The sequence below is a fragment of the Heptranchias perlo genome, chromosome 17 (genome assembly GCF_035084215.1).
Source record: "Heptranchias perlo isolate sHepPer1 chromosome 17, sHepPer1.hap1, whole genome shotgun sequence".
NCBI classification, from domain to species: Eukaryota; Metazoa; Chordata; class Chondrichthyes; order Hexanchiformes; family Hexanchidae; genus Heptranchias; species Heptranchias perlo.
In genome coordinates this window covers 48,509,496-48,534,425 of record NC_090341.1, presented here as the reverse complement: position 1 = coordinate 48,534,425, position 24,930 = coordinate 48,509,496, and the positions used below count along the sequence as shown (strand labels likewise).

General features: G+C 43.8%; 1 protein-coding gene across 1 annotated transcript in view; it reads right to left on the bottom strand.

The window, feature by feature from the left end:
• zmynd10 (zinc finger, MYND-type containing 10) overlaps window positions 1-24,930 on the bottom strand; it is a 65,226-nt gene that overhangs the window by 10,906 nt on the left and 29,390 nt on the right. The window contains exons 8-9 of the mRNA XM_067998954.1: window positions 18,278-18,450; window positions 3,906-4,031 (exon numbers count right to left, since the gene is read on the bottom strand). Coding sequence (XP_067855055.1) covers window positions 3,906-4,031; window positions 18,278-18,450 — 299 coding nt within the window. The remainder of the gene's footprint in view (window positions 1-3,905; window positions 4,032-18,277; window positions 18,451-24,930) is intronic.

Sequence of the window (24,930 nt, the reverse complement as noted above, 5' to 3'; positions counted from 1 at the left end):
TTTTAGTTCTAATATTTTTTTCAGAACCCTTTCCCTGGTAATTATAAATGTTTCAAGTTCCTCCCTCCCTTTTACCTCGAGTCACAATTATTTCTGGCATGTTATTTGTATCCTCTACAGTGAAGACGGATGCAAAATATCTGTTCAGTTCATCTGCCATTTCCTTATTCTCCATTATTAATTCCCCAAACTCTTTCTCAACAGAACCAACGCTCACTTTACTTACTCTTTTCCTTTTTAAATACCTGTAGAAATTCTTACTATCTGTTTTTATATTTCTAGCTAGCTTTCTCTCGTACTCTAATTTCTCCATCCTTATTATTCTTTTAGTCATTCTTTGCTGTTTTTTATATTCTGTCCAATCGTCTGACCTGCCACTAATCTTCATGGAATTGTATGCTTTTTCTCTCAATTTGATACTATCTTTAACTTCCTTAGTTAGCCACGGATGGTACGTCCTTCCCCTAGAGTCTCTTTCACTGGAATATATCTTTGCTGAGTGTTATGAAATCTCTCATTAAATGTCTGCCACTGCATCTTTACTGTCCCTTAATCTAATTTCCCAGTTCACTTTAGCCTGCTGTCTTCATGCCCTCATAATTGCCCTTATTTAAGTTTAAAACACTAATCTTAGGCTTACTCTTCTCGCCCTCAAACTGAATGCGAAATTCAATCATATTGTGATCACTGCTACCTTGAGGTTCCTTTACAATGAGGTCATTAATTAATCCTGTCTCGTTACACATTACCAGATCTAGAATAGCCTGCTCTCTGGTTGGCTCTAGAACGTGCTGCTCTAAGAAACTGTCCTGAAAGCACTCCATGAACTCATCTTCCAGGCTACCTTTGTCAGATTCTTCCAATCTATATGTAGATTAAAATCACCCATGATTATTGCTGTTCCTTTCTCACAAGCCTCCATTATTTCTTCCTGTATACCCTGTCCTACAGTGTGGTTACTGTTAGGGGGCCTATAAACTACTCCTGCAAGTGACTTCTTGCCTTTACTATTTCTTATCTCAACCCAAACTGATTCTACATCTTGCTCTTTAGAACTAAGGTCATTTCTCTCTATTATACTCATGTCATCCTTAATTAACAGAGCTACCCCTCCACCTTTTCCTAGCTTCCTGTCCTTCCGAAATGTCAAGTACCCTTGAATATTCAGGTTCCAGCCTTTGTCATCTTGCAGCCATGACTCTGTAATGGCTATCAGATCGTACATATTTATTTCTATTTGAGCTGTCAATTCATCCATTTAAAACGATGATCAATAGAATCCAGGAGAAATATATCCCACTAAAAAGCAAGAACAAACTAGCCAGTAATGATACACCATGGATGAATAAAGAAATAAGGGAAAAATTGAAACTAAAGAAAAAAAGCAAACACTAAGTACATGGACAAGAAAGGAGAGGATGACAAAAGAGAATATGAAAAGGTTAGGAAAGAAATTAAAAAAGCAATTAGAAGGCAAAGAGAAACTACAAAATTAAATTATTAGGGAATATATAAAAAAAAAGTGAAGTATTCTATAGACACATAAATAAAAGAAAAATTAGAATAGGGATCGGGCCAATAAGGGATACACATGATAAACTCATAGGTAATGACAGTGAAATGGCAAAAATATTAAATAATTACTTTGCCTCAGTATTTACCAGGGAGACTAACATGGTGGGCATGACATTGGAAGCAGAAGAGATCAAAAAGAGATATGAAGACACTTAAGATAGAAAGGGGGGAGATAATTGATAAACTAATCAAACTTTGACAGGATAAAACCCTTGGTCCAGATGGATTGCATCCACGCATATTAAAAGAAGTTAGGGAAGAGATAGCAGAGGCAATATTACATATATATAAAAATTCATTAGAAAATGAATTGTGGACTGGTGGACAGCTAATGTGATTCCTATATTTAAAAATGGAGACAAAACAAGTCCAGGGAACTATAGACCAGTTAGCTTAACGTCGGTGGTAGGAAAAGTAATGGAATCCTTACTCAAAGATGTAATAGAAAAACATCTAGAAACCAAAAATATAATAAAGAATAGTCAGCACGGATTTCAAAAAGGAAGGTCATGCTTGAACAACCTTATTGAATTCTTTGAAGTAGTAACAGAAAGGGTAGACAAGGGTAATGCAGTAGATGTTGTATATTTGGATTTTCAAAAGGCCTACAATAAGGTACCACACAGAAGACTCATGACTAAGGTCAGAGCATGTGGAGTCAGGGGACAAGTAGCAGAGTGGATAGCAAGCTGTCTACAAAACAGAAAAGAGAGTACGGGTGGTTACGCAGACTAGCAAAAGGTGGGAAAAGGTGGGATCGGTGCTGGGACCACTGTTGTTCATCATTTACATAAACGATTTGGACTCAGGAATTAGAAGTACAATTTCAAAATTTAAGGACACCACCAAATTGGGGGTATACTTAATACCAAGGAGGACTGCGACAAAATACAGGAAGACGGTAACAAACTTCCAGAATGGGCATATAATTGGCAAATGAATTTCAATATAGATAAGTGTGAGGTGGTACATTTTGTTAAGATGACTAAGGGGGCCACATACTGCTTGGATAATAAGAGTCCGAATGGGATATAGGAGCAGAGGGATCTGGGGGTACAGATACACAAATCACTAAAAGTAGTGATGCAGGTTAATAAGGCCATAAAAATACCAAACCAAGCACTGGGGTTCATTTCTAGAGGGATAGAATTGAAAAGCAGAGAAATTATATACTGCTTGTATAAAACCTTGGTTAGATCACACTTGGAGTATTGTGGACATTTCTGGTCTCCATATTATAAAAAGAGGATATAGACACACTGGAGAAGGTACAAAAAAGATTTACTAGGATGATACCAGAACCGAGAGGTTATACCTATTAGGAAAGATTGAGCAGGCTGGAGCTCTTTTCTCTAGAAAAGAGAAGACTGAGGTGACCTGATAGATTATGAAAGGGTTTGATAGGGAAGACATAGAGAAGACGTTTCCACTTGCAGGGGAGACCAGAACTAGGGGCCATAAATATAAGATAGTCACTAATAAATCCAATAGGGAATTAAGGAGCAACTTCTTTACCCAAAGAGTGGTTAGAATGCAGAACTCATTACCGCAAGGAGTAGTTGAGGCGACTAGCATAGCTGCATTTAAGGAGAAGCTAGATAAACACGAGGGAGAAAGGAATAGAGGATATGTTGATGGGGTTAGATGAAGTAGGGAGGGAGGAGGCTCGTGTGGAGCTTAAACACCTGCATGGACCTGTTGGGCCAAACAGCCTGTTTCTATGCTGTACATTCTATGTAACATTGTTAACCTTAGAAAGTCAATTTTGAAGTCCAATTTCCCAACCACTATACCAAATACTATGCGCAATATGTACAACACATAATACTGCAGCTATGTTTGGTGATCCTGAAGGTGGGAATTGAAGCTGTCAATATTTGAACTTTCCTCCTGTCCTAATGTTAGATATTTTCTTTCCCTATCTGCTATTTCTTTTCCTCAAGAAAAAACGGGGTTGAGATGTGTAATTGCATGTGCGATATCAGCAGGGCATGGACAGATCGCAATGTATGCGTTAATGTTATAGACGCGATGTATGTGCATCACTGGACCCTACTCTTGGCAAGAAAACAAGGGAAAAGCTTGGGGTATTTTTTCAGGAGGAAATCACTTTAACCAATCCAACACCTGAAAAGAATCCATGACCTCGTGACGAGAGCTTGGTAAAAAGAGAGTTACACTGATCCTTAGGCATTACTGATTGTGCTTCTAAATAATTAATGCTCTAGACTTGAAGCTGTCTTTGGGAGACTGTATGCAAAGACTGTGGCAGGTCAAGGCTTAATGATGGTGGTTCAGGATATCTGTAATTGCATATCTTTGCCTCTAACCTGTTCCAAGATGAGATTCTTCTTTGGTGGAGAAGGGTCTGTCAAGGCAAGGTGGCCTAGGAAACGCTGTAATTCCACCAAGTTGGGCAGTTGATCAATGAGAACTTCGGTCAGGAAGCCTTGCAGCTGGTGAACAGAAAACATTGCCGCTGAGTTACTTAATACACAAGTCCTGGAATTTGACATCAGAGCCTCAAAACCTATTGAAATTGGACTCTTTATATTTTCCCTGGTTCTGCTGTCACTAGGCTTATATAGTATTTTGATACTAGTCCTCTATGGGTATCACGGGTTGCATGGAAACTACATACAATTTGGTCCTTGGATCCCAGGCAACTCAGTGCTGTTTGTATTTCTTCTTCTTTGCTGCTTTATCCTGTCTGAATTGTGGGTTTGGAAAGGGCTGATCTTAGCACCATTACATCATCGCTGGATAAATCCTAAATCAGAACATCAATTCCAGATATATGCAAATTAATGGGCTCCAAAGCTCCATGATTTGCACCTTTTCAGCCGAATGCAAAACGATTAGATAGTCCTGCAGTAGGAAGGAGGGGGTTAGGAGAAACCCTACATTTGTAACATGCCTTTCACATCCTTAGGGTGTCCCAAAGTCCTTTACAGCCAATGATTTGCTGCTGAAGTATGAGCATGAGTTGTTATGTAGGCAAGCGTGGTAGACTATTTTGCACACAGCAAGGTCCCACAAACAGCAATGAGATAAATGACCAGTTAATCTGTTTTTGGAGGCGTTGGTTGAGGAATATTGGCCAGGACACCAGGAGAACTCCCCTGCTCTTCATGTAACCCCACAGGGTGAGACAGGGCCTTGGTTTAATTTCTTAGCCTAGATTATGGGGCCAATTTTCAGATGGCGAAGCGGGTGCGGTGGGCATGAGGAGGCTCTTAAAATGGCGGAATCCCGGAGCAGGTTCGGAGCCCGGCTCCAACCCGCTGACTTCCGGGTTCCCCAGCGAAACGTTCGGGTGCGTGCGCAGCTCCCGCATGTGGAGCTCCCACCGGCAATTAAAGCCGGCGGGATGCTACTTTACATAGTTATTTAGATACTTGAGGTATTTGACAGACCTCATTGAGGGGAGGTTTTGGCAGGGGTGCAATTTTGAAGGATCCTCAGCATGTTTCCCGTGCTGTGGGAAACACTCCCTGTTGGAGCAGACGTGTTTCAGCCAGCAGCCAGCGGGAGATGCAAAGGATTATTTGACAGGTGGGGGGAAAACCTCATTTATTGCAGCAGGGCACTCTGTCACTTCAGACAAAGTTTTGGCTGCAACACCTTTGTCTGTCCACTCAAATTCTTAATTTATACCCTAAACTCTGCTGTGCAAACACATTTACCTACTTTGCGGACCACCTCAAACTCACACCGTCAGGATGGGGGGGGCGCCATAGCTGCATTCATCACTTCATCCGAGGACGAGCAACATCACCGGCCTCGCAAAGCACGCGTCCACCTCTAAACGTGGAGCTCCACAACATAGTGCTGCGCCACCGGCACCTGCACAACAGCAGGGAGGGCAATAACAGAGGGAGCGGCGTTGCAGGAGGCACTACCCTCGCCACAGGGTCTACAGACCAAGGCTCAGCTTCCTGGATCTCTCTGAGGAGCAGTGCATACGGAGGCTGAGAGTCAGTCACCAGGTAGTCGCAGACATCTGCAGCCTCCTTCATGCCGAGCTGCTCCCGGCTGGCCCAGGCAGCATCTCCTTACCTGTCGCTGTTAAAGTCACCACTGCCCTCAACTTCTTCACCTCTGGATCGTCCCGGGGTCTCTCAGTCGTCTGCACACAAGTGCATAAGGCAAGTCACCAATGGCTTGTTTCGCAGGGCCTCGCAATACATCAACTTCCCCATGGATGATCTCAGCCAGACGGTTGGCTTCCCACAGGTGCAGGGTGTAATCGATTGCACCCATATAGCCATACGAGAACCTCCAGTCGAGCCAGGACCGTTCATAATCAGGAAGGGCTATCACTCCATCAACACTCAGCTTGTTTGTGACCAACGCAAGAGACTCCTTCACATGTGCGCGAGATTCACTGGCAGCTGCCACGATTCCTTCATCCTCTGGGAGTCCAACACCTCGCCCCTCTTCCATGCACCGAATGCCCGCAAGGGCTGGATCCTCGGGCACAAGGGATACTCCCTGCACACGTGGCTCATGACACCTCTGAGGAATCCCACCACCGACCAACAGCGTCGACATAACGACAGCCACATCACCACCATGTCTACAATTGAGCATGCTATAGAGCTGCTCAAGATGCGCTTCAGGTGCCTTGATCGTGTAAGATTCTCAAAATTCACAAATCCCCAAAAAACTCGGAGAAAAACCCTAAAGAAATTCACCTTTTCCCCGAGTATGGAAAAATTTGGCCATTGACTAAAATCCTAAGATGGAAGAATAGGTGAGAGGTCACCAGACGAAATCAACAACACACAGTGGAATGTGGGAGAATTACTGCTTCAGACATGTCTCTGTTTTAATGCAAAACCTACAGCAGGTGGTCAACACTCAGCACTAATTCGAAAGGCAATAGGCCATTGAAAGAGGCAACTGCTCCAGACGTGGTGGGGCCATGTCTTTGTTTTAAAGCAAAACCGATCAACACCTAGGACGTTGGATACAAAAGGAAGCCTTGTATGACAAGCTCTAAAAATCGGAATTAACAATGACCCATCGGGAGAAGCAATTGCAACATGATGAGGGACCATCAAAAAGCCATCAAAGATTCTTAAGGACTTTGTAAGAATTGTTTAAACAGACATGAAGTGCCTTTTTTAAAAAAATTGACAAAGACCATTGTAAGAGAGGGATATAGAAGTAGAAACTCGAAACCTCTCTCGCTCGCTCGCTCTCTCTCTCTGGTTCTTGCTGGCTTCTTGTGTTCTGCTTCTCTTGTTCTGCCTGTCTCTGGAAGGAAAGCAGCTTCCGGCGAAACCAATGAACCCTACGTGAGAGAACCGGTCAGCCAGACCTGCAAGTGCAAAGGATTGTTCAACAGCTCGGGAGGTGACAGTTCAACAAGGCGAGGGGGCAACAGAGAGCAGGTCAGCAGCTCTAGAAGCAGGCCGACACACAAGAAGAAACCAGAGCAACAGCCCCAGCGACCATCAGACACCTCACGGCAACAAGGGCCTTACGAAACAACCAACCAAATATTACCACCAACCAACCGGGTAATATTGGGCCACCGCGACCAAAGAAAACTAACTCGGGAGAAAACCGAAGATCCGCAAAGTTTCCACTCTACAATCTATTTCTGACTTACCTCTGGGTGAATTACTGTCAAGGATTCGTTTGGTGAGCATTATCTCTGGTCCTTTAGAGTCCAACTTAGCTAGTATAGTGGGATTGGGAGGGGTGAGGTATCTTTCTACAGTAATTTCCCTCGTATGTAATGAAGTGTTCCCCATTTTATTAAAGTGTTAAGATTGTTGTGTTGTATTTTCTCTCTTGAATAAAGATCAAAGTTTCTTGCACCAAAAGCAGTTGTCTGCTGCACTTTGTCACTACCCCCAAATAAGGCCAAGGTCTAGAACCCAGGGAGTGGGAGCGATTCGAACCGCTCAGAAGTCAGAGGTGAAGCTGACACACACCACCACCCCCTACAATCATTCTGGGGGAGAGCTTCAATACGCACCAGACAGAGTGGGACGCATTATAGTCGTGTGTTGTGCCCTGCACAACATGGCACAACAGAGAGGGGTGCCGCTTGAGGAGGCCCCATCCACATCTGCCATCCATATTGAGGAGGAGGAGGAGGAGCAGGAGCAACCCATGGGCAGAACAGCGGCTCACCAGGCTGCTCATGAGGCCAGGGAGTCACTGATATGTGAACGGTTCTCCTAACATCAGACAGTGTGAAGAGTCCAGTCCTCACCACCTGGACAGAGCAGCGCCCACACCAGCCCTCCCCCCATCCCCTGCACAAAACAGTCCTGCAACCACACATACACCCACTGTCGAGTGACCCAATGGGTGGCATCAAGTGTGGGCGTTCATGGTGAACCTCATAAAAGGGCCTTATTACACAAGCCAGTCAAGAATGGCCAAGACGTGGCAGTAGTGGCGACAATAATAATATTTAATTTGCCATTAACAAAAATCAAATATAAATAAAAAACATGACAAACCGTCAGACACCCTTGTGCATCCCCCTTGTGCTGAAAAAATCTTGGCCTTTCACTTGCAACTACTCCTATGTGGTGCCTCCCCTGTGGCTGCAGCAGAAGTAGTGGCAGGTTGCTCTTGTTCATGCCCTGACCGATTAGATGCTTTGGGCCTACGCCCTCTGGGTTTCGGTGCCCGTGAGGGCCCCTCCAAAGACTGCTCCACCTGCACCTGTAGGAACATAGGAACAGGAGTAGGCCATTCAGCCCCCCGTGCCTGCTCCGCCATTTGATAAGATCATGGCTGATCTGTGATCTAACTCCATATACCTGCCTTTGGCCCATATCACTTAATACCTTTGGTTGCCAAAAAGCTATCTATCTCAGATTTAAATTTAGCAATTGAGCTAGTATCAATTGCTGTTTGCGGAAGAGAGTTCCAAACTTCTACCACCCTTTGTGTGTAGAAATGTTTTCTAATCTCGCTCCTGAAAGGTCTGGCTCTAATTTTTAGACTGTGCCCCCTACTCCTAAAATCCCCAACCAGCAGAAATAGTTTCTCTCTATCCACCCTATCTGTTCCCCTTAATATCTTATAATATCCCCTTAATATCTTATAAACTTCGATCAGATCACCCCTTAACCTTCAAAACTCTAGAGAATACAACCCCAATTTGTGTAATCTCTCCTCGTAACTTAACCCTTTAAGTCCGGGTATCATTCTAGTAAACCTACGTTGCACTCCCTCCAAGGCCAATATGTCCTTCCGAAGGTGCGGTGCCCAGAACTGCTCACAGTACTCCAGGTGTGGTCTAACCAGGGTTTTATATAGTGCAGGGGCAGACTCAGCCACCCGGAAAGGAGGCAGCATTGCGGGTACTGGTTGAGAGGGGGGCAACGGGTGAGACGTTGGGGCGCTTTGAGTGGCATCCCCACTTCCATGTCCCCTTTCACCATCTTCCCTCCCCTGGGCCAGGCCCACACCACTCCTACCACTCTGCTGGACGACAGTTTGGAGGACATGTGTGAAGCCTTGTAAGGCCAGTGCCAGAGTATCTGCCTGCCTGTTTAAGGCAACAGAAAGTTGCTCACCCTGAGTCCAAAGGGCCATTGTCAGGGCCTCGGTGGACTCATCTGTGAGCCGTGCTTGAAGCTCCATGGAGGCTAGCCTTCCCTCCATCGCAGACATTCCCGCACTTACCCACAACACTATCTCAGAATTGCCCTCCCTTACCTGTGCCACCATTCCACTCATGCAGGAGTTGGTCTCCTCCATCCTCTGCGCGATTGTGGAGAGTGCACGTGGCATCTGTTCTAGCACCTCACAAATATGCTGCTGCCCCTCAATCATTCTCCTTTTCATGGATGGCCCCCAGGGTTCAGCATCTGTGTCCAGCTGAGCAGAGCCTGGAGAAGAGTACTCCCACCGATGCAGACTCTCCACAGCTGCCCCTGCCGCCAGTGTCTGCTCGTGCTCACATGTGTGTGGTGACTCACCATGTGAGACACCAACTAGGTGAGGATGGAGATCCACCGAGGTGTGTGTATCTGCACTGGTGGATGGCTCGCCCCCTCAGAGGCCGGCAGGTCCTCTGAGAAATCGCCCTCTGCTGTCACGGTGGTTGCTGAAGGCCCTGTAAGAGAACAGAAGGCAATATTAAGCATGATGACAGATGTTGAGGTGCTGAAGATGGCAAGGCATGTTAATATCAATTGCTTTTGTGTGTGCTGAATGTTAAAGTTCTGTCACCAGCCGTTTGTCGGGTACCAGTCTCTGCGTCCCTCAAGGGTGTGGCTTAGTTCCAGAGCCTCCTGCTCTGCGTCTGTGAGGATGAAGGTCTGTTGCGGCCCCCCTCCGGTCCTCGCCCTCTCCCATGCATTCTGGGCTCTCTTCTGCTATAAGGGGAGAAAGTAGAGATGCGTGAGTGAGTGATGGTGAATTGGCCAACCGATGAATGCATTAGTTTGGGTGAGGCTGACCGTGAAAGAGATGCATCAGAGGGTGAATATGAGACAGAGCCATGACATTGTATGAGGATTGGGTTGAGTAGTAGTGGTGGGATGAGTACTGGGGAGGTGAGGAAGTGGTGAGTAAGTGCAGGTAAGTTGAGGATGAGGTTTGAGGGGGTGTGAGGAGTGATGTGATAGAGTAGTGATGGCAGTGCAAAATGAGTTGTGGGTGGGGGCGGTGATGTGGAAGACGGAGTGTAGGAGAATAAGTATGTTTACTCACTTTGGCTGACCTAGTTAGGTCATTGAAGCGCTTCCTGCACTGTATCCAGGTTCGGAGACATTTCTGCTGCTGGTGACCTCCTCTGCCACCTCGAGCCAGGCCTTCTTGGTGGCAGAGACAGGCCACTTCCTCCCGTCCGCTGGGTAGAATATATCCCTCCTCCTCCTCACCCCATCCAGTATCACCTGGAGTGAGGCATCACTAAATCTGGGAGCAGCCTTTCCCCTGGGCTGCTCCATTCTGTAATTTTGATTGTTTGCTCCAGGAGCAGCATTGGAGGACTGCCCCTTTAAATAGGGCTCCTCCAGCTGACAGCTTGTGATGCAGGTGTGCAGTCCGCCCGCTGCGCAGGTTTATGATGGGAAACCCGGAAAACCACACTCATGCCAATAAACTTTAACATTGTGCAATTCTCATTTCATCACCTTATACTGCTCCTATTGCTATCAGAGACAGACCTGTAACCAACAGCACTTCACCCTGACGTTGTACATCTCAATGATCTCTAAACACCAGCCCCAAACTTAAAAGGATAAAGTCTATTGTAGTACAGAATGTTTTTCATGGTTTAAGTGTAATGAAAGATTCACAAATCTACCATTACGCTTTTTAGAAATCATGGCAACGACACTAAGGGAACAGTACAGAACAGTGGGATAAACACAGCTTCTTTCACAAGAAAATGGCTTCTCAACAACCATGTGAGCACTTGTGTCCCATGGGTTCCCGCTGTTGACAATACTGAGGCACATGCATTCAAGTATCTGAAGATTTTGAAATGGTTATTTACAACTCCGTGAAGTGCCTTTGACTGTTTTTCTACATTAAAGGTGCTATATAAATACAAGACGCTGTTGTTAAACAGAAGGTAGTTCAGCTGCTGTAGGACATCATAAAGACCAGGAACTATAACATGAAGGGATTGTCATCACTTTGTACCAGTGCTGTAATACTGTCAATGTGTTCGTAATTGTGACTAAACTTATTGGGAAACATTACTGGAAACGAGAAAGCAATCCAGCAAGATTCTTGCCGTACTTTGTGCTGTTTGATAGGGGAAATTTCAAAAGTCCCTCTATATATTTTCTCCATTTTTTAACTGGCTCACTTCTATGCTACATACCATCCCCGACTGGGTGAGCTACTCTCAGGCCTCTGGCAACAGTGCTTCGAGACCAACCATCAGAAGGTACATGAGGAGTGTGGCATCAGGCAACACTATCTAATTGGTGCTTCCCCATTGCAGAATGGCTGAGATCAGGACTTCTCCCTACAGAGAAACAAGAAGCACTGAGTGTGGGGAACACTATGGGCAAACCTTATGCAGTACCTCAGTGACTGAACAGAACTATTCACAAACTCTTAGCTAGTTCTGGAGTACAAGAGCAGGGCACGGTAGCTCCAACAGCATAGAACTTAACAAGTACTGGAGACCTAGGTTTCAATTCTGGCTTTAAACATCTTAACAGCTATACTACCTCTTGGGCAGGTATATCGAGTGCTCCAACTCTAGTAGACTGGCTACGATATGAGTAGTAAGAGAAACAAGAAGAAAAAACGTCCCCTGTGTGCCTGTAGAGAGAAGCACTGATGATGGCCGGGGAAATTGTTTGTTACCCAGGTCCTGCTGTCCTTGTGGTTGAAGGGGGTTGTTGGGGAAGCACAGGTTAAGGCACTCTGCTTTGCAGGGTGTATTGTAATGAAGGGTATTCATTCTGTTCACCAGAAAGCTGACGACTTGCATAATTACATATGATGAAAATTGCATTTACATTTTAAAAAGGAAGTGCATACAACAGCAGCAAAATGCAATCAATATCATTAATCGAAATAATTAAACTGCCACAGTCACTGCAGCAGAACCACATCAGAAAGAGTTTCTACTAAGCAGATTAAGGTTAAGTTCGCAGCAAACAATATGTGTCAACACCTCCACCTGCTGCCAGTTAGGGGTCACTGCAACTATTAAATTTGGAGCGAGAACAATGTATTCAAACTTTTTTTTGTGGGGGGGGGGTACAGTGATTTAAATGCAAAATTTATATTTAGCTCCCCCACAGCCAAGTTTGCCAAGACTGCCATTAAACTTCGTTCGCAGCAAATTACCCAGCTTTCAGGAGAACAGCGTCAACGACACCACACAACCCTGCCACGGTAACCTCTGCAAGACATGCCAGATCATCGACACAGATACCACCATCACACGAGAGGACACCACCCACCAGGTGCACGGTTCATACTCCTGTGACTCGGCCAATGTTGTCTACCTCATACGTTGCAGGAAAGGATGCCCCAGAGCATGGTACATTGGCGAGACCATGCAGACGCTGCGACAACGGATGAACGGACACCGCGCAACAATCGCCAAACAGGAGGGTTCTCTCCCTGTCGGGGAACACTTCGGCAGTCATGGACATTCAGCCACCGACCTTCGGGTAAGCATACTCCAAGGCGGCCTTCGAGACACACGACAACGCAAAATCGTCGAGCAGAAATTGATAGCCAAGTTCCGTACCCATGAGGACGGCCTCAACCGGGATCTTGGGTTCATGTCACGCTACACGTAACCCCACCAGCGAACAAATGTTATCTGTTTTTAATATAACGGGTCATTGACTGTCTTCGTTCTGTCTCTCTTTTTTTTGGGGGGGTTTGTATATTCGGTGGCCTTTTAGGTGACACCTTTCTGTCTGCTCACTGTGATTGCCTTGGCAACGGGCAGTAATCACCAGGCATTGTTCTGTGATTTTCAAATGCGAAGGATTCGAAAATTTCATTTCCACACTGTTCACCTGAGGAAGGAGGAAGCCTCCGAAAGCTTGTGGAATTTAAAATAAATTTGTTGGACTATAACTTGGTGTTGTAAAATTGTTTACAATTGTCAACCCCAGTCCATCACCGGCATCTCCACATTAAACTTAGGAACAGAAGTAGCCTCTCGAGCCTGTTCCACCATTCAATTAGATCATGGTTGATCTGTACCTCAACTCCATTTACCCGCCTTTGATCCATATCCAATGATAGCCTCACCCAACAAAAATCTATCAATCTCAGAATTGAAAATGTCAAATGACCCAGCATTTTGAGGGAGAGAGTTCCATATTTTCACTATCCTTTGTGTGAAGAAGTGCTTCCCGAATTCACTCCTGAAAGGTCCAGCTCTAATTTTAAGATTGTGCCCCCTTGTTCTGGACTGTCCCACCAGAGATAATAGTTTATCTGTATCTATCCTATCAAATCCTTTTGTCATTTTAAACACACCTCGATTAAATCACCCATCAACCTTCTAAACTCAAGGGAATACAAGCCAAATTTAGGCAACCTGTCCTCACAATTTTAACATTTTTAGTTCCAGTATTATTCTGGTAAATCTGCGCTGTACCCCTTCCAAGGCCAATATATCCTTCCTGAGGTACGGTGCCAGAACTGAGCACAGTACACCAGATGGGGTCTGACCAAGGCTCTGTACAACTGAAATATCACTTGCTCCCCTTTCTATTCCAGCCCCCTTGAGAAAAAGGCCAACATTCCATTCGCCTTTTTGATTATTTTTTGTTCCTGTGCACTAGCTTTTAGTCATTTATGTACATGGATACCCAAATCTCTCTACTCATCTACAGTTCCTAATTTCTCACTATTAAGAAAATATTCCAATTTGTCTTTCTTGGATCCAAAGTGGATGAATTCATATTTCCCTACGTTGAACTCCATGTGCCACAGTTTTTCCCTACTCACTTATTCTGTCCATGTCCCTTTGTAATTTCCTGCTCCCATCTGCACAACTTGTGTTTCCTGCTCCCATCTGCAATGTGTTTCCCAACAGTCATCTGCAAACTTGAATATACAACTCTTTATTCCTTCATTCAAGTCATTCAAGACATATGGTGAGAAGCTGAGGCCCCAGTACAGATCCCCAGGGAACACCACTTGTCATATCCTGACAATCAGAGATCGTTCCCTTTATCCCTACTCTGTCTCCTACCTCCCAACCAATTTCTAACCCATATCACAAGGTTGCCTCCAATTCCATGCAATTTCATTTTTGCTAATAATCTCTTGTGCGAAACCTTATCAAATGCCTTCTGGAAGCCCATATAGACAACATCCATAGACACTCCCTTATCCACCACATTAGTGACCTCTTCAAAAATTTCAACTAGAGTAGTCAGACATGACCTACCCTTCACAAATTCATGCTGACACCCTCTGATCAGTTACCTGGTTTCTCCCTCCTTAAATAATGGAGTGAGATTTGCAATTTTCCAATCCAACGACACAAATCCTGAATCAAGAGAGCTTTGGAAAATTATGACCAATGCATCTGCAATTTCCTGTACCTATTTCTTTTAATATCCTGGGATAGAAACCATCAGATCCTGGAGATTTGTCTGTTATGAGTCTTAAGATAGCACAGTTTTTACTGAATGCAACAGGAAGAGAAGCATAATGCAGCAAAGTCCTCTAATCATATGAGAAAGGTGCAATGACAAGTGCATTTTATGTAGTGTGATACTGGAAAATTTTATGAGCCCTATAAATATATTAGCAAATCTCCCAAGGCACTTCTCACGATAAGTCAGAGGATATTCCGTTCTATAACGGTAGAGATATTATACACAAAAATACGATGGGGAAGTGTGACAGGACATTTTATATTAAATGTATATATGTTTCTCTCCGATGGCACTACAAATTATGTCACAGAATATGGTCACTCTCAGCCATCTCTGATGCCTTTGTGTAGTTGTTTCTCTCTATCTCTCTTCTGCTTCTGTTCATCTCTACTCTTCTGTTTTTCTTCCCTTTACTCTCCATAACTGTCATTCCTCAACTGTCATTTTCTGCTTCTTTTTGTCTTTGGGGTGTGTTGGGATGGGGAAAGGAGCCACCAACAGCTGAAGGCTGCATTTTACAGGTGGGGGCTAAGAGGAATATGTGGCCCTTAGCAGCTTCCTTTCCATCCTCTCTCCAATCACTTGTGAATCCCCTACCCTGTTGCACCCATCACGTCCTGTACCCTTCATATTCTCACACTCTCCCTTCCCCGTCCTTCTACCCAATCATTCCCATTACTATCCCCTACTGCTTCCCCTTTAAACAACCCACTCATCCCCTGTATCCTGCCATGCCCTTGCTCCACAGTCATTCACCTCACCCTTAACTCTCCATTCACCTTCCCCCACTTCCACTTGGTTTTCCTAAAAATGGGTGCCAAGAGGCTAGAGGCCCCCTCACCCAATTTCCATCCTCACTTTCTCTACCTGTTTCCCTAAAGAGGCTTTGTTTGCTTTCAAATATTCAAATTTTAAATTTTAAAAAGGGAAGTCAAATTACAATGAATCAACTGCTTGACTGCCTTTTTCTCTATTTGTATCTTTCTGCCTGCCTCTGTCTATCAGTCTGTCTCTCTCTCTCTAGTGTTAGAAATTAGAATCTGTATCACAAGTGTAAACCATTTTCTAACTATCAAAACACAAGCAAGATAATCAGTTGGCTTCAAAATTCAAAAGGACTTTGTTTGAAAAAGTTACCCTTATGGACTCTCTCTCTCTCTCTCGCTCTCGCTTCCCCCTCTGACCAGTCCATCCCAGTCTCTCTACTCAGTTTAATACTCTTTTTAAAGTTTATAGAACACAAAGTAAAAGAAGCATACTCAGAACACTCATTTTTCTCTCTCTCACTAAGAGCGAAAGAAAAATATTCCCTCAGTACAGCCAACTGAATTGTACCGATTGGGGTTGCCAACCCTCCAGGATTGTCCTGGAGTCTCCAGGCATTGTAAATTAATCTCCAGGACACTGCTGCAAGCAACCTAGGAGAAAAATCATAGGGGCATTCCAAAAAAGTGTTTTTTTCATTTTAGGAACATAGGAACAGGTGTAGGCCATTCAGCCCCTCGTGCCTGCTCCGCCATTTGATAAAATCATGGCTGATCTGTGATCTAACTCCATATACCTGCCTTTGGCCCATATCCCTTAATACCTTTGGTTGCCAAAAAGCTATCTATCTCACATTTAAATTTAGCAATTGAGCTAGTATCAATTGCTGTTTGCGGAAGAGAGTTCCAAACTTCTAATCTCGCTCCTGAAAGGTCTGGCTCCAATTTTTAGACTGTGCCCCTACTCCTAGAATCCCCAACCAGCGGAAATAGTTTCTCTCGATCCACCCTATCCGTTCCCCTTAATATCTTATAAACTTCGATCAGATCACCCTTAACCTTCGAAACTCTAGAGAATACAACCCCAATTTGTGTAATCTCTCCTCGTAACTTAACCCTTGAAGTCCGGGTATCATTCTAGTAAACCTACACTGCACTCCCTCCAAAGCCAATATGTCCTTCCAAAGGTGCGGTGCCCAGAACTGCTCACAGTACTCCAGGTGCGATCTAACCAGGGTTTTGTTCTTCGAACACTTTCATTTATTGGTTATAAAAATACTGGAGAAGGCGAAAAAAGGTTGCTTCACTATCAGTCGAGATGAATCCAATTGGATAATAAAGAATCTGTTCCCTTTCCAATTGGCGTGGGAAGGCAGCGTGCCCAGAGGATGGACTAACGGCAGAGGTGTGGGGGCAGGGCGGTTCGAGGCAGGAGGTCATGTGATGAAACCTCCAGGAATACATCCAACCAGAGTTGGCAACCCTAGTACTGTGAAGTTAGGTACACCGCACATACTCAGACTGCGCAATCCAAATTCAGTTTGGATCCAAACCCTGAGTCATAGCTCTGGGCAAAATATCAAGCCAAGCCTAATTTCTTCAGAGAGGCTGAAGCCTTCTTGCACAAACTTTAATGAGGACATTTCATTCCATATGGGACATTAGAATTTCAGTAACTGAGGGAATAAAAGGCAGTCAAAGAAAATTTCAGACTTTTGGGCGATTTATGGGAATGTGGTGGCCAGATAGCGCAATCACAGGGTGACATGCTCTATGAAACAGCAACTAATGTGCGTCACACAGTTTAACACCTTTAACATTGAAAAGGTGTATCACAACACCACAACACAAGAGGTACTTGTGAGTTTTCAATGAAACACGCGCCTCACGTGCTGAACTTAACATATAAAATAAATAAATAATATACATACATCAAACATTCTCATGGTTCTATTCTATTATTATGGTGTTTATAATACTAACATAAACCAGTATATCTAGGCAGTGCAATGGCTTAGTATGGTGAGGTACCAAACATACTGTTTCACTGGGGTGGTGGGAGTAGGTACAAGGAGGAGAGGGGGTGGGGGAAACCAGACATACACACCACCACTTCACTGAGTACTCAATCTCAGCTTTGCTGAAATAGTGAGATATCAAGTACAGAGCATGTGCTCCCCTTGGAAGCAACCTAGAGGAAGTAGTCATTTCCATGTAGCTTTCATATACCTTTTTGTGTTGTCTTGCACCAATTCTCCCTCCCTCCTCTCCTGAAAGCATTCATTACTTGTTATGGTGCATTTCCATGGTCCTGGATGCCCTCTGGTACCCTGCCCAAGTGACCGTTCTTAATGTGTGAGCCCCGACAGTGACATTTGATCAGACAGGCTTCATACCCTAGTTTGAACTGGTCTTCAGCTGATAATCACACATGCATGCTTCCAGCATGGGTTGTTGGAAAGCCCTGAGAACAAACCAATGGAGATTTTCTTTTACTGCAATGAGGTAATTGTATGTACCCTACCAATGTTGTGGCTGAGATCAGCTAACAGCACAAACCAAGGATTGAACTGGGAACCTCCACGGCCTATACAGCTCAGACAATCAGGGGAGCCCATATTGGTAGAGCCCTGGAACAGGTCACCTTGGCTGTATAAGAGAGAAACAGTGTGGGAGGGGGTGGGAATTAGGTCACACATAAGTTTATAGAGAAAAAACATGCCAGATCAGCTCTGTACAACTTGATGTGACAGCTGATAAGTCCAATTATTTACCCAGGAAATGGAAGTCTATTCGTTAACTGATAATTGGCAACAGAAACCTCTGCCTGAAAGTGTGGCAGTGCTGTACCTTGAGCAACTGGTTCTTGTTGAAGTTGTTGAAGTCATAGTTCTGCTGGCACCCGGGCTTCAGTACCAGGTTGAACAGTGCAATCCACACCTGCCCATCCAGCTTGGTTATTTTCAGCCTGTCCTCAAAGGGCACTGTGTACCACATGCCATCAGCGTACTTCTGCAACTCACCTATTGGACACAAACAGACCCAAAGAAGAGTGACCTGACAGAGTAAAGACCTCACCCAGCATTTGTAAGTCCATCAGTATTACAATCCAACATTCTGCGATAATCCATTAGTAAATACTACCAGAGAAATGTATTGAACACAACATTTCTTAACACATTTTATCCTGGGGATGAACTAAAAAAAACTGCAAGGTTGATATAAAAAAAACCAAGCTATTGTCAAAGATCATTGTGCACAGATAGCACAGCAGAACTACTTATAATGAACTCAGATTAATCAAAGCTCAATTACCAGGTGAGTGGAATAAATAACACTCTCCTTATAATGAAATTATCTTTGCTTACAGATAAAGCCCAAGCACTGGCTTTCTGTTTAGCCCTCAAAGAGCCAGTTTAGGCCAAATAAAAACATAGAAAACCTTTATTTCCAGTCATAAAACTATTAATGTTTCACTGATCTAACTACCACTTCAAAAGCATTCATTCCAGTTTAGTCACAGGACCACAGCTATATTTGTGGTGTGAAGTCAGTTCCAAACCAGAATTAAGGAACATGATTTTGTGGATTAGTCTGTGACTCACTGATTGAATTAACATTAATAATACATTTCCTGATAGGCTCAATAGGTAAAAGTAACAGGGAAATTTGTGCTGCAGTAAAATAATGGAATCAATTATGAGGTTTCAACAAAGATTATTGGTACAATATTAACATACTAGGCTGTTCAGAGGTGATGTCAGGAAACACTTCTTCACACAACGGGTAGTGGAAATGTGGAATTCTCTCCCCCAAAAAGCTGTTGAGGCTGGGGGTCAATTGAAAATTTCAAAATGGACATTGATAGATTTTTGTTAGGCAAGGATATTAAAGGCTATGGGACCAAAGTGGGTGGATGGAGTCAAGATACAGATCAGCCACAATCTAATTGAATGGCAGAATGGGCTTGAGGGGATGAATGACCTAGAAACTGAAAATAAAGAATAGCCACCACAGATTTCAAAAGGGAAGGTCATGCTTGACCAACTTTATTGAATTCTTTGAAGAAGTAACAGAAAGGGTAGACAAAGGTAATGCAGTAGATGCGATATATTTGGATTTTCAAACGGCCTTCAATAAGGTAGCGCTTAGTAGACTCATGACTAAGGTCAGAGCACGTAGAGTCAGGGGACAAGTAACAGAATGGATAGTGAGCTGGCTCCAAAACTGAAAACAGAAAGTATGAGTTAAAGGTGGTTATTCAGATTGGCAAAAGATGGGAAGTGGTGTTCCACAAGGAACGGTGCTGGGACCACTGCTGTTCATCATTTACATAAATGATTTGGACTCGGGAATTAGAAGTACAATTTCAAAACTTGCGGGCAACATCAAACTGGGAATATAGTTAATACCGAGGAGGACTGTGACAAAATAGAGGAAGACATTAATAAACTTACAGAATGGGCGTAATGGTGTAATTGGCCAATTAATTTCAATATAGGTAAGTGTGAGGTATTACATTTTGGTAGGCAGAATAAGGGGGCCACATAATCCTTGGATAATAAGAGTCTAAATGGGGTAGAGGAGCGGAGGGATCTCGGGGTACAGATACACAAATCACTAAAAGTAGCGACATAGGTTAATAAGGTCATAAAAAAAGCAAACTGGGGTCCATTTCTACAGGGATAGAATAGAAAAGCAGAGAAATTATGCTAAACTTGTACAGAACCTTGGTTAGGCCACACTTGGAGTACTGTAAACAGTTCTGCTCTCCATATTATAAAAAGGATATAGAGCCACTGGAGAAGGTGCAAAAAAGATTTACTAGGACGATACCAGAATTGTGAGGTTACACCTATCCGGAAAGATTGAGCAGGTTGGAACTCTTCTCTAGAAAAGAGAAGACTGAGGGGTGACCTGATAGAGGTCTTTAAGATTATGACAGGGTTTGATAGGGTAGACGTAGAGAAGATATTTCCACTTGCGGGGGAGACCAGAACTGGGGGCTATAATATAAGATAGTTACTAATAAATCCATTAGGGAATTAAGGAGAAACTTCTTTACCCAGAGAGTGGTTAGAATGTGGAACTTGCTACCACAAGGATTAGTTGAGGTGACGAGCATAGATGCATTTAACAAGAAGCTAGATAAATATATGAGGGAAAAAGGAATAGAAGGATATGCTGATAGGGTTAGTTGAAGTAGGGAGGGAGGAAGCTCATGTGCAGCATAAACACCGGCATGGACCTGTTGGGCCAAATGGCCTGTTTCTGTGCTGTACATTCTATAAAAGCATAAGAAATAGGAGCAGGAGTAGGCCATATGGCCCCTCGAGCCTGCTCTGCCATTCAATACGATCATGACTGATCTTCGACCTCAACTCCACTTTCCTACCCAATCCCCATAGCTCTTGATTCCCTTAGAATCCAAAAATCTATCAATCTCAGCCTTGAGTCTACTCAACGACTGAGCATCCACAGCCCTCTGGGGTAGAGATTTCTAAAGACTCACAACCATCTGAGTGAAGAAATTCCTCCTCATCTCAGTCCTAAATGGCCGACCCGTTATCCTCAGAGTATGCCCCCCTAGTTCTAGATTCTCCAGCCAGGGGAAACAGCCTCTCAGCATCTACCCTGTCAAGCCCTCTCAGAATCTTATATTTCAATGATATCACCTCTCATTCTTCTAAACTCCAGAGGGTATAGGCCCATTCTACACAATCTCTCCTCATGGGACAACCCTCTCATCCCAGGAATCAATCTAGTGAACCTTCATTGAACCGCCTCTTAAGGCAAGTATATCCTTACTTAGGTAAGGAGACCAAAACTATACATAGTACTCCAGGTGTGGTCTCACCAAAGCCCTGTACAATTGCAGCAAGACTTCCTTACTCTTGTACTCCAACCCCCTTGCAATAAAGGCCAACATACCATTTGCCTTCCCAATTGCTTGCTGTACCTGCATGTTAACTTTCTGTGTTTTATGTACGAGGACACCCAAATCTCTCTGAACACCAACATTTAACAGTTTCTCACCATTTAAAAAATATTCTGTTTTTCCATTCTTCCTACCAAAGTGAATAACCTCACATTTCCCAACATTATACCCCATCTGCCACCTTCTTGCCCACTCACTTAATCTGTCTTTATCCCTTTGCAGACTCTGTGTCCTCCTCACAACATACTTTCCCACCTAGCTTTGTATCATCAGCAAACTCGGTCCCTTCATCTAAGTCATTAATATAGGCTGTAAATAGCGGAGGCCCAAGCACTGATCCTTGCGGCACCTCACTAGTTACAGCCTGCCAACCTGAAAATGATCCGTTTATTCCTACTCTCTGTTTTCTGTCCGTTAACCAATCCTCTATTCATGCTAATATATTACCCCCAACCCATGAGCCCTTATCTTGTATAACAACCTTTTGTGTGGCACCTTATCGAATGCCTTTTGAAAATCCAAATATACCACATCCACTTGTTCCCTTTTATCAACCCTGTTAAGAGTTTTTTGAGGGTGTAACTAATAAATTTGTCAAACACAACCTACCTTTCATAAAACCATGTTGACTCTGCCTAATCATATTATAATTTTCTAAGTGCCCTATTAACATGCCCTTCATAATGGATTCCAGCATTTTCCCGACTACTGATGTCAGGCTAACTGGCCTGTCGTTCTCTGTTTTCTCTCTCCCTCCTTTATTGAATGGCAGGGTTACATTTGCTACCTTCCAATCCACTGAGACTGTTCTAGAATCTAGGGAATTTTGGACGATCACAACCAATGCATTCGCTATCTCTGCAGCCACCTCTTTTAGAACCCTAGAATGTAGGCCATCAGGTCCAGGGGATTTTTCGGCTTTTAGTCCCATTGATTTCTCCAGTGCATTTTCTTTACTAATATTAATTACTTTAAGTTCCTCACTCTCATTAGAACCTTGGCTCCCCACTATTTCGGTTATGTGGATAGACTGGAGAAGCTGGCGTTGCTCTCCTTGGAACAGAGAAGGTTGTGAAGAGAGGTATTCAAAATCATGAAGGGTCTAGACAGAGCAGATAGAGAGAAACTGTTCCCATTGGCTGAAGGGTCAAGGACCAGCGGACATAGATTTAAGGTGATTGGCAAAAGAACCAAAGGTGACATGAGGAAAAACTTTTTTTTTATACACAGCGAGTGGTTAGGATCTGGAATGCACTGCCCGAGGGAGTGGTGGAGGCAGATTCAATCATGGCCTTCAAAAAGGAACTGGATAAGTTCTTGAAAGGAAAAAATTTGCAGGGCTGCAGGGAAAGGTGGGGGGGAAGTGGGACTAACTGGATTGCTTTTGCATAAAGCCGGCACGGACTCGATGAGCTGAATGGCCCCCTTCCGTGCTGTAACCTTTCTATGATTCTACTATGAAGACAGATACAAATATCTGATTAACGCCACTGCCATTTCCTTATTCCCCATTATAATTTCTCCTGTCTCAGCCTCTAAGGGACCTACATTTACTTTTGCTACTCTCTTCCTTTTTACATACTTGTAGAAGCTCTTACAATCTGTTTTTATACTTCTTATTAGTTTACTCTCATATTCTATTTTCTCCCTCCATCAATTTTTTGGTCATCCTTTGCAGGTTTTTAAAACTCTCCCAATCCTCAGACTTACTATTCTTCTTGGCAATACCACAAGCCTCTTCTTTTAATCTATGTAATTCTCCTGATCCTATAATTAACAGTAGCCAACATGGTTTCAGAAGGGGAAGATCAACCCTGAATCTTCTAAACTCAAGGGAATACAAGCCAAGTTCTTATGCAACCTGTCCTCGTAATTTAACCCTTTAGGGGCTCTGTACAACTGAAGCATCAATTCCTCACTTTTGAATTCCAACCCCCTTGAGATAAAGGCCAAAATTCCATTAGCCTTTTTGTTTACTTTCACTGTGCACTAACTTTCAATGATCTGTATACTTGAACACCTAAATCGCTTAGCTCCGCCACAGCTCTTAGTGTCCCACATAGAAACATAGAAAATAGGAGCAAGAGTAGGCCATTCGGCCCTTCGGGTCTGCTCCGCCATTCAAAATTATCATGGCTGATCGTCTAACTCAGTACCCTGTTCCTGCTTTTTCCCCCATATCCTTTAGCATTAAGAAATATCTATCTCCTTCTTGAATACATCTAATGACTTGGTCTCCACTGCCTTCTGTGGTAGAGAATTCCACAGGTTCACCACCCTCTGAGTGAAGAAATTTCTCATCTCGGTTCTAAATGGCATACCCCGTATCCTGAGATTGTGATCCCTGGTTCTGGACTCCCCAGCCATCGAGAACATCCTCCCTGCATCTAGTCTGTCTAGTCCTGTTAGAATTTTATATGTTTCGATGAGATCAACTCTCATTCTTCTAAACTCTAGTGAATATAGGCCTAGTCGATCCAATCTCTCCTCAAACGTCAGTCCTGCCATCCCAGGAATCAGTCTGGTAAACCTTTGTTGCACTCCCTCCATGGCAAGGACATCCTTCCTCAGATAAGGGGATCAAAACTGCACACAATACTCCAGATGTGGTCTCACCAAGGCCCTGTACAACTGCAGTAAGACATCCCTGCTCCTGTACTCAAATCCTCTTGCAATGAAGGCCAACATACCATTCGCCTTCCTAACTGCTTGCTGCACCTGAATGCTCGCTTTCAGCGACTGGTGTACAAGGTCTCGTTGCACCTCCTCTTTTCCCAATCTATCACCATTCAGATAATGGTGCCTTTCTGTTTTTACAACCAAAGTGGATAACCTCACATTTATCCACGTTATACTGCATCTTCCAAGTTCTTGCCCACTCACCCAACTTGTCTAAATCACATTGGAGCCTCTTTGCATTCTCCTCACAGCTCACATTTCACCCCAGCTTTGTGTCATCTGCAAACTTGGAAATGTTACATTTAGTTCCCTCATCCAAATCATTGATATATATTGTGAATAACTGGGGTCCAAGCACTGATCCCTGCGATACCCCACTAGTCACTGCCTGCCACCCAGAAAAAGACCCGTTTATTCCTACTCTCTGTTTCCTGTCTGTCAACTAATTGTCAATCCATGCCAGTATATTCCCCCCAATCCCATGTGCTTTAATTTTGCACACTAACCTCTTGTGTGGGACCTTATCAAAAGCCTTCTGAAAATCCAAGTACATCACATCCACTGGTTCTCCCCTATCTATTCTACTAGTTACCTCCTCAAAAAACTCCAGTAGATTTGTTAAGCATGATTTCCCTTTCATAAACCCATGCTGACTTTGTCCAATCCCGTTAATGCCTTCCAAGTGTTCTGTTATCACATCTTTTATAATAGACCCTAGCATTTTCCCCACTACTGAAGTTAGGCTAACTGGTCTGTAATTCCCTGTTTTTTCTCTCCCTCCATTTTTAAATAGTGGGGTTACATTTGCCACCCTCCAGTCTGTAGGAACTGTTCCAGAGTTTATAGAATTTTGGAAGATGATCACCAATGTATCCACTATTTCCAG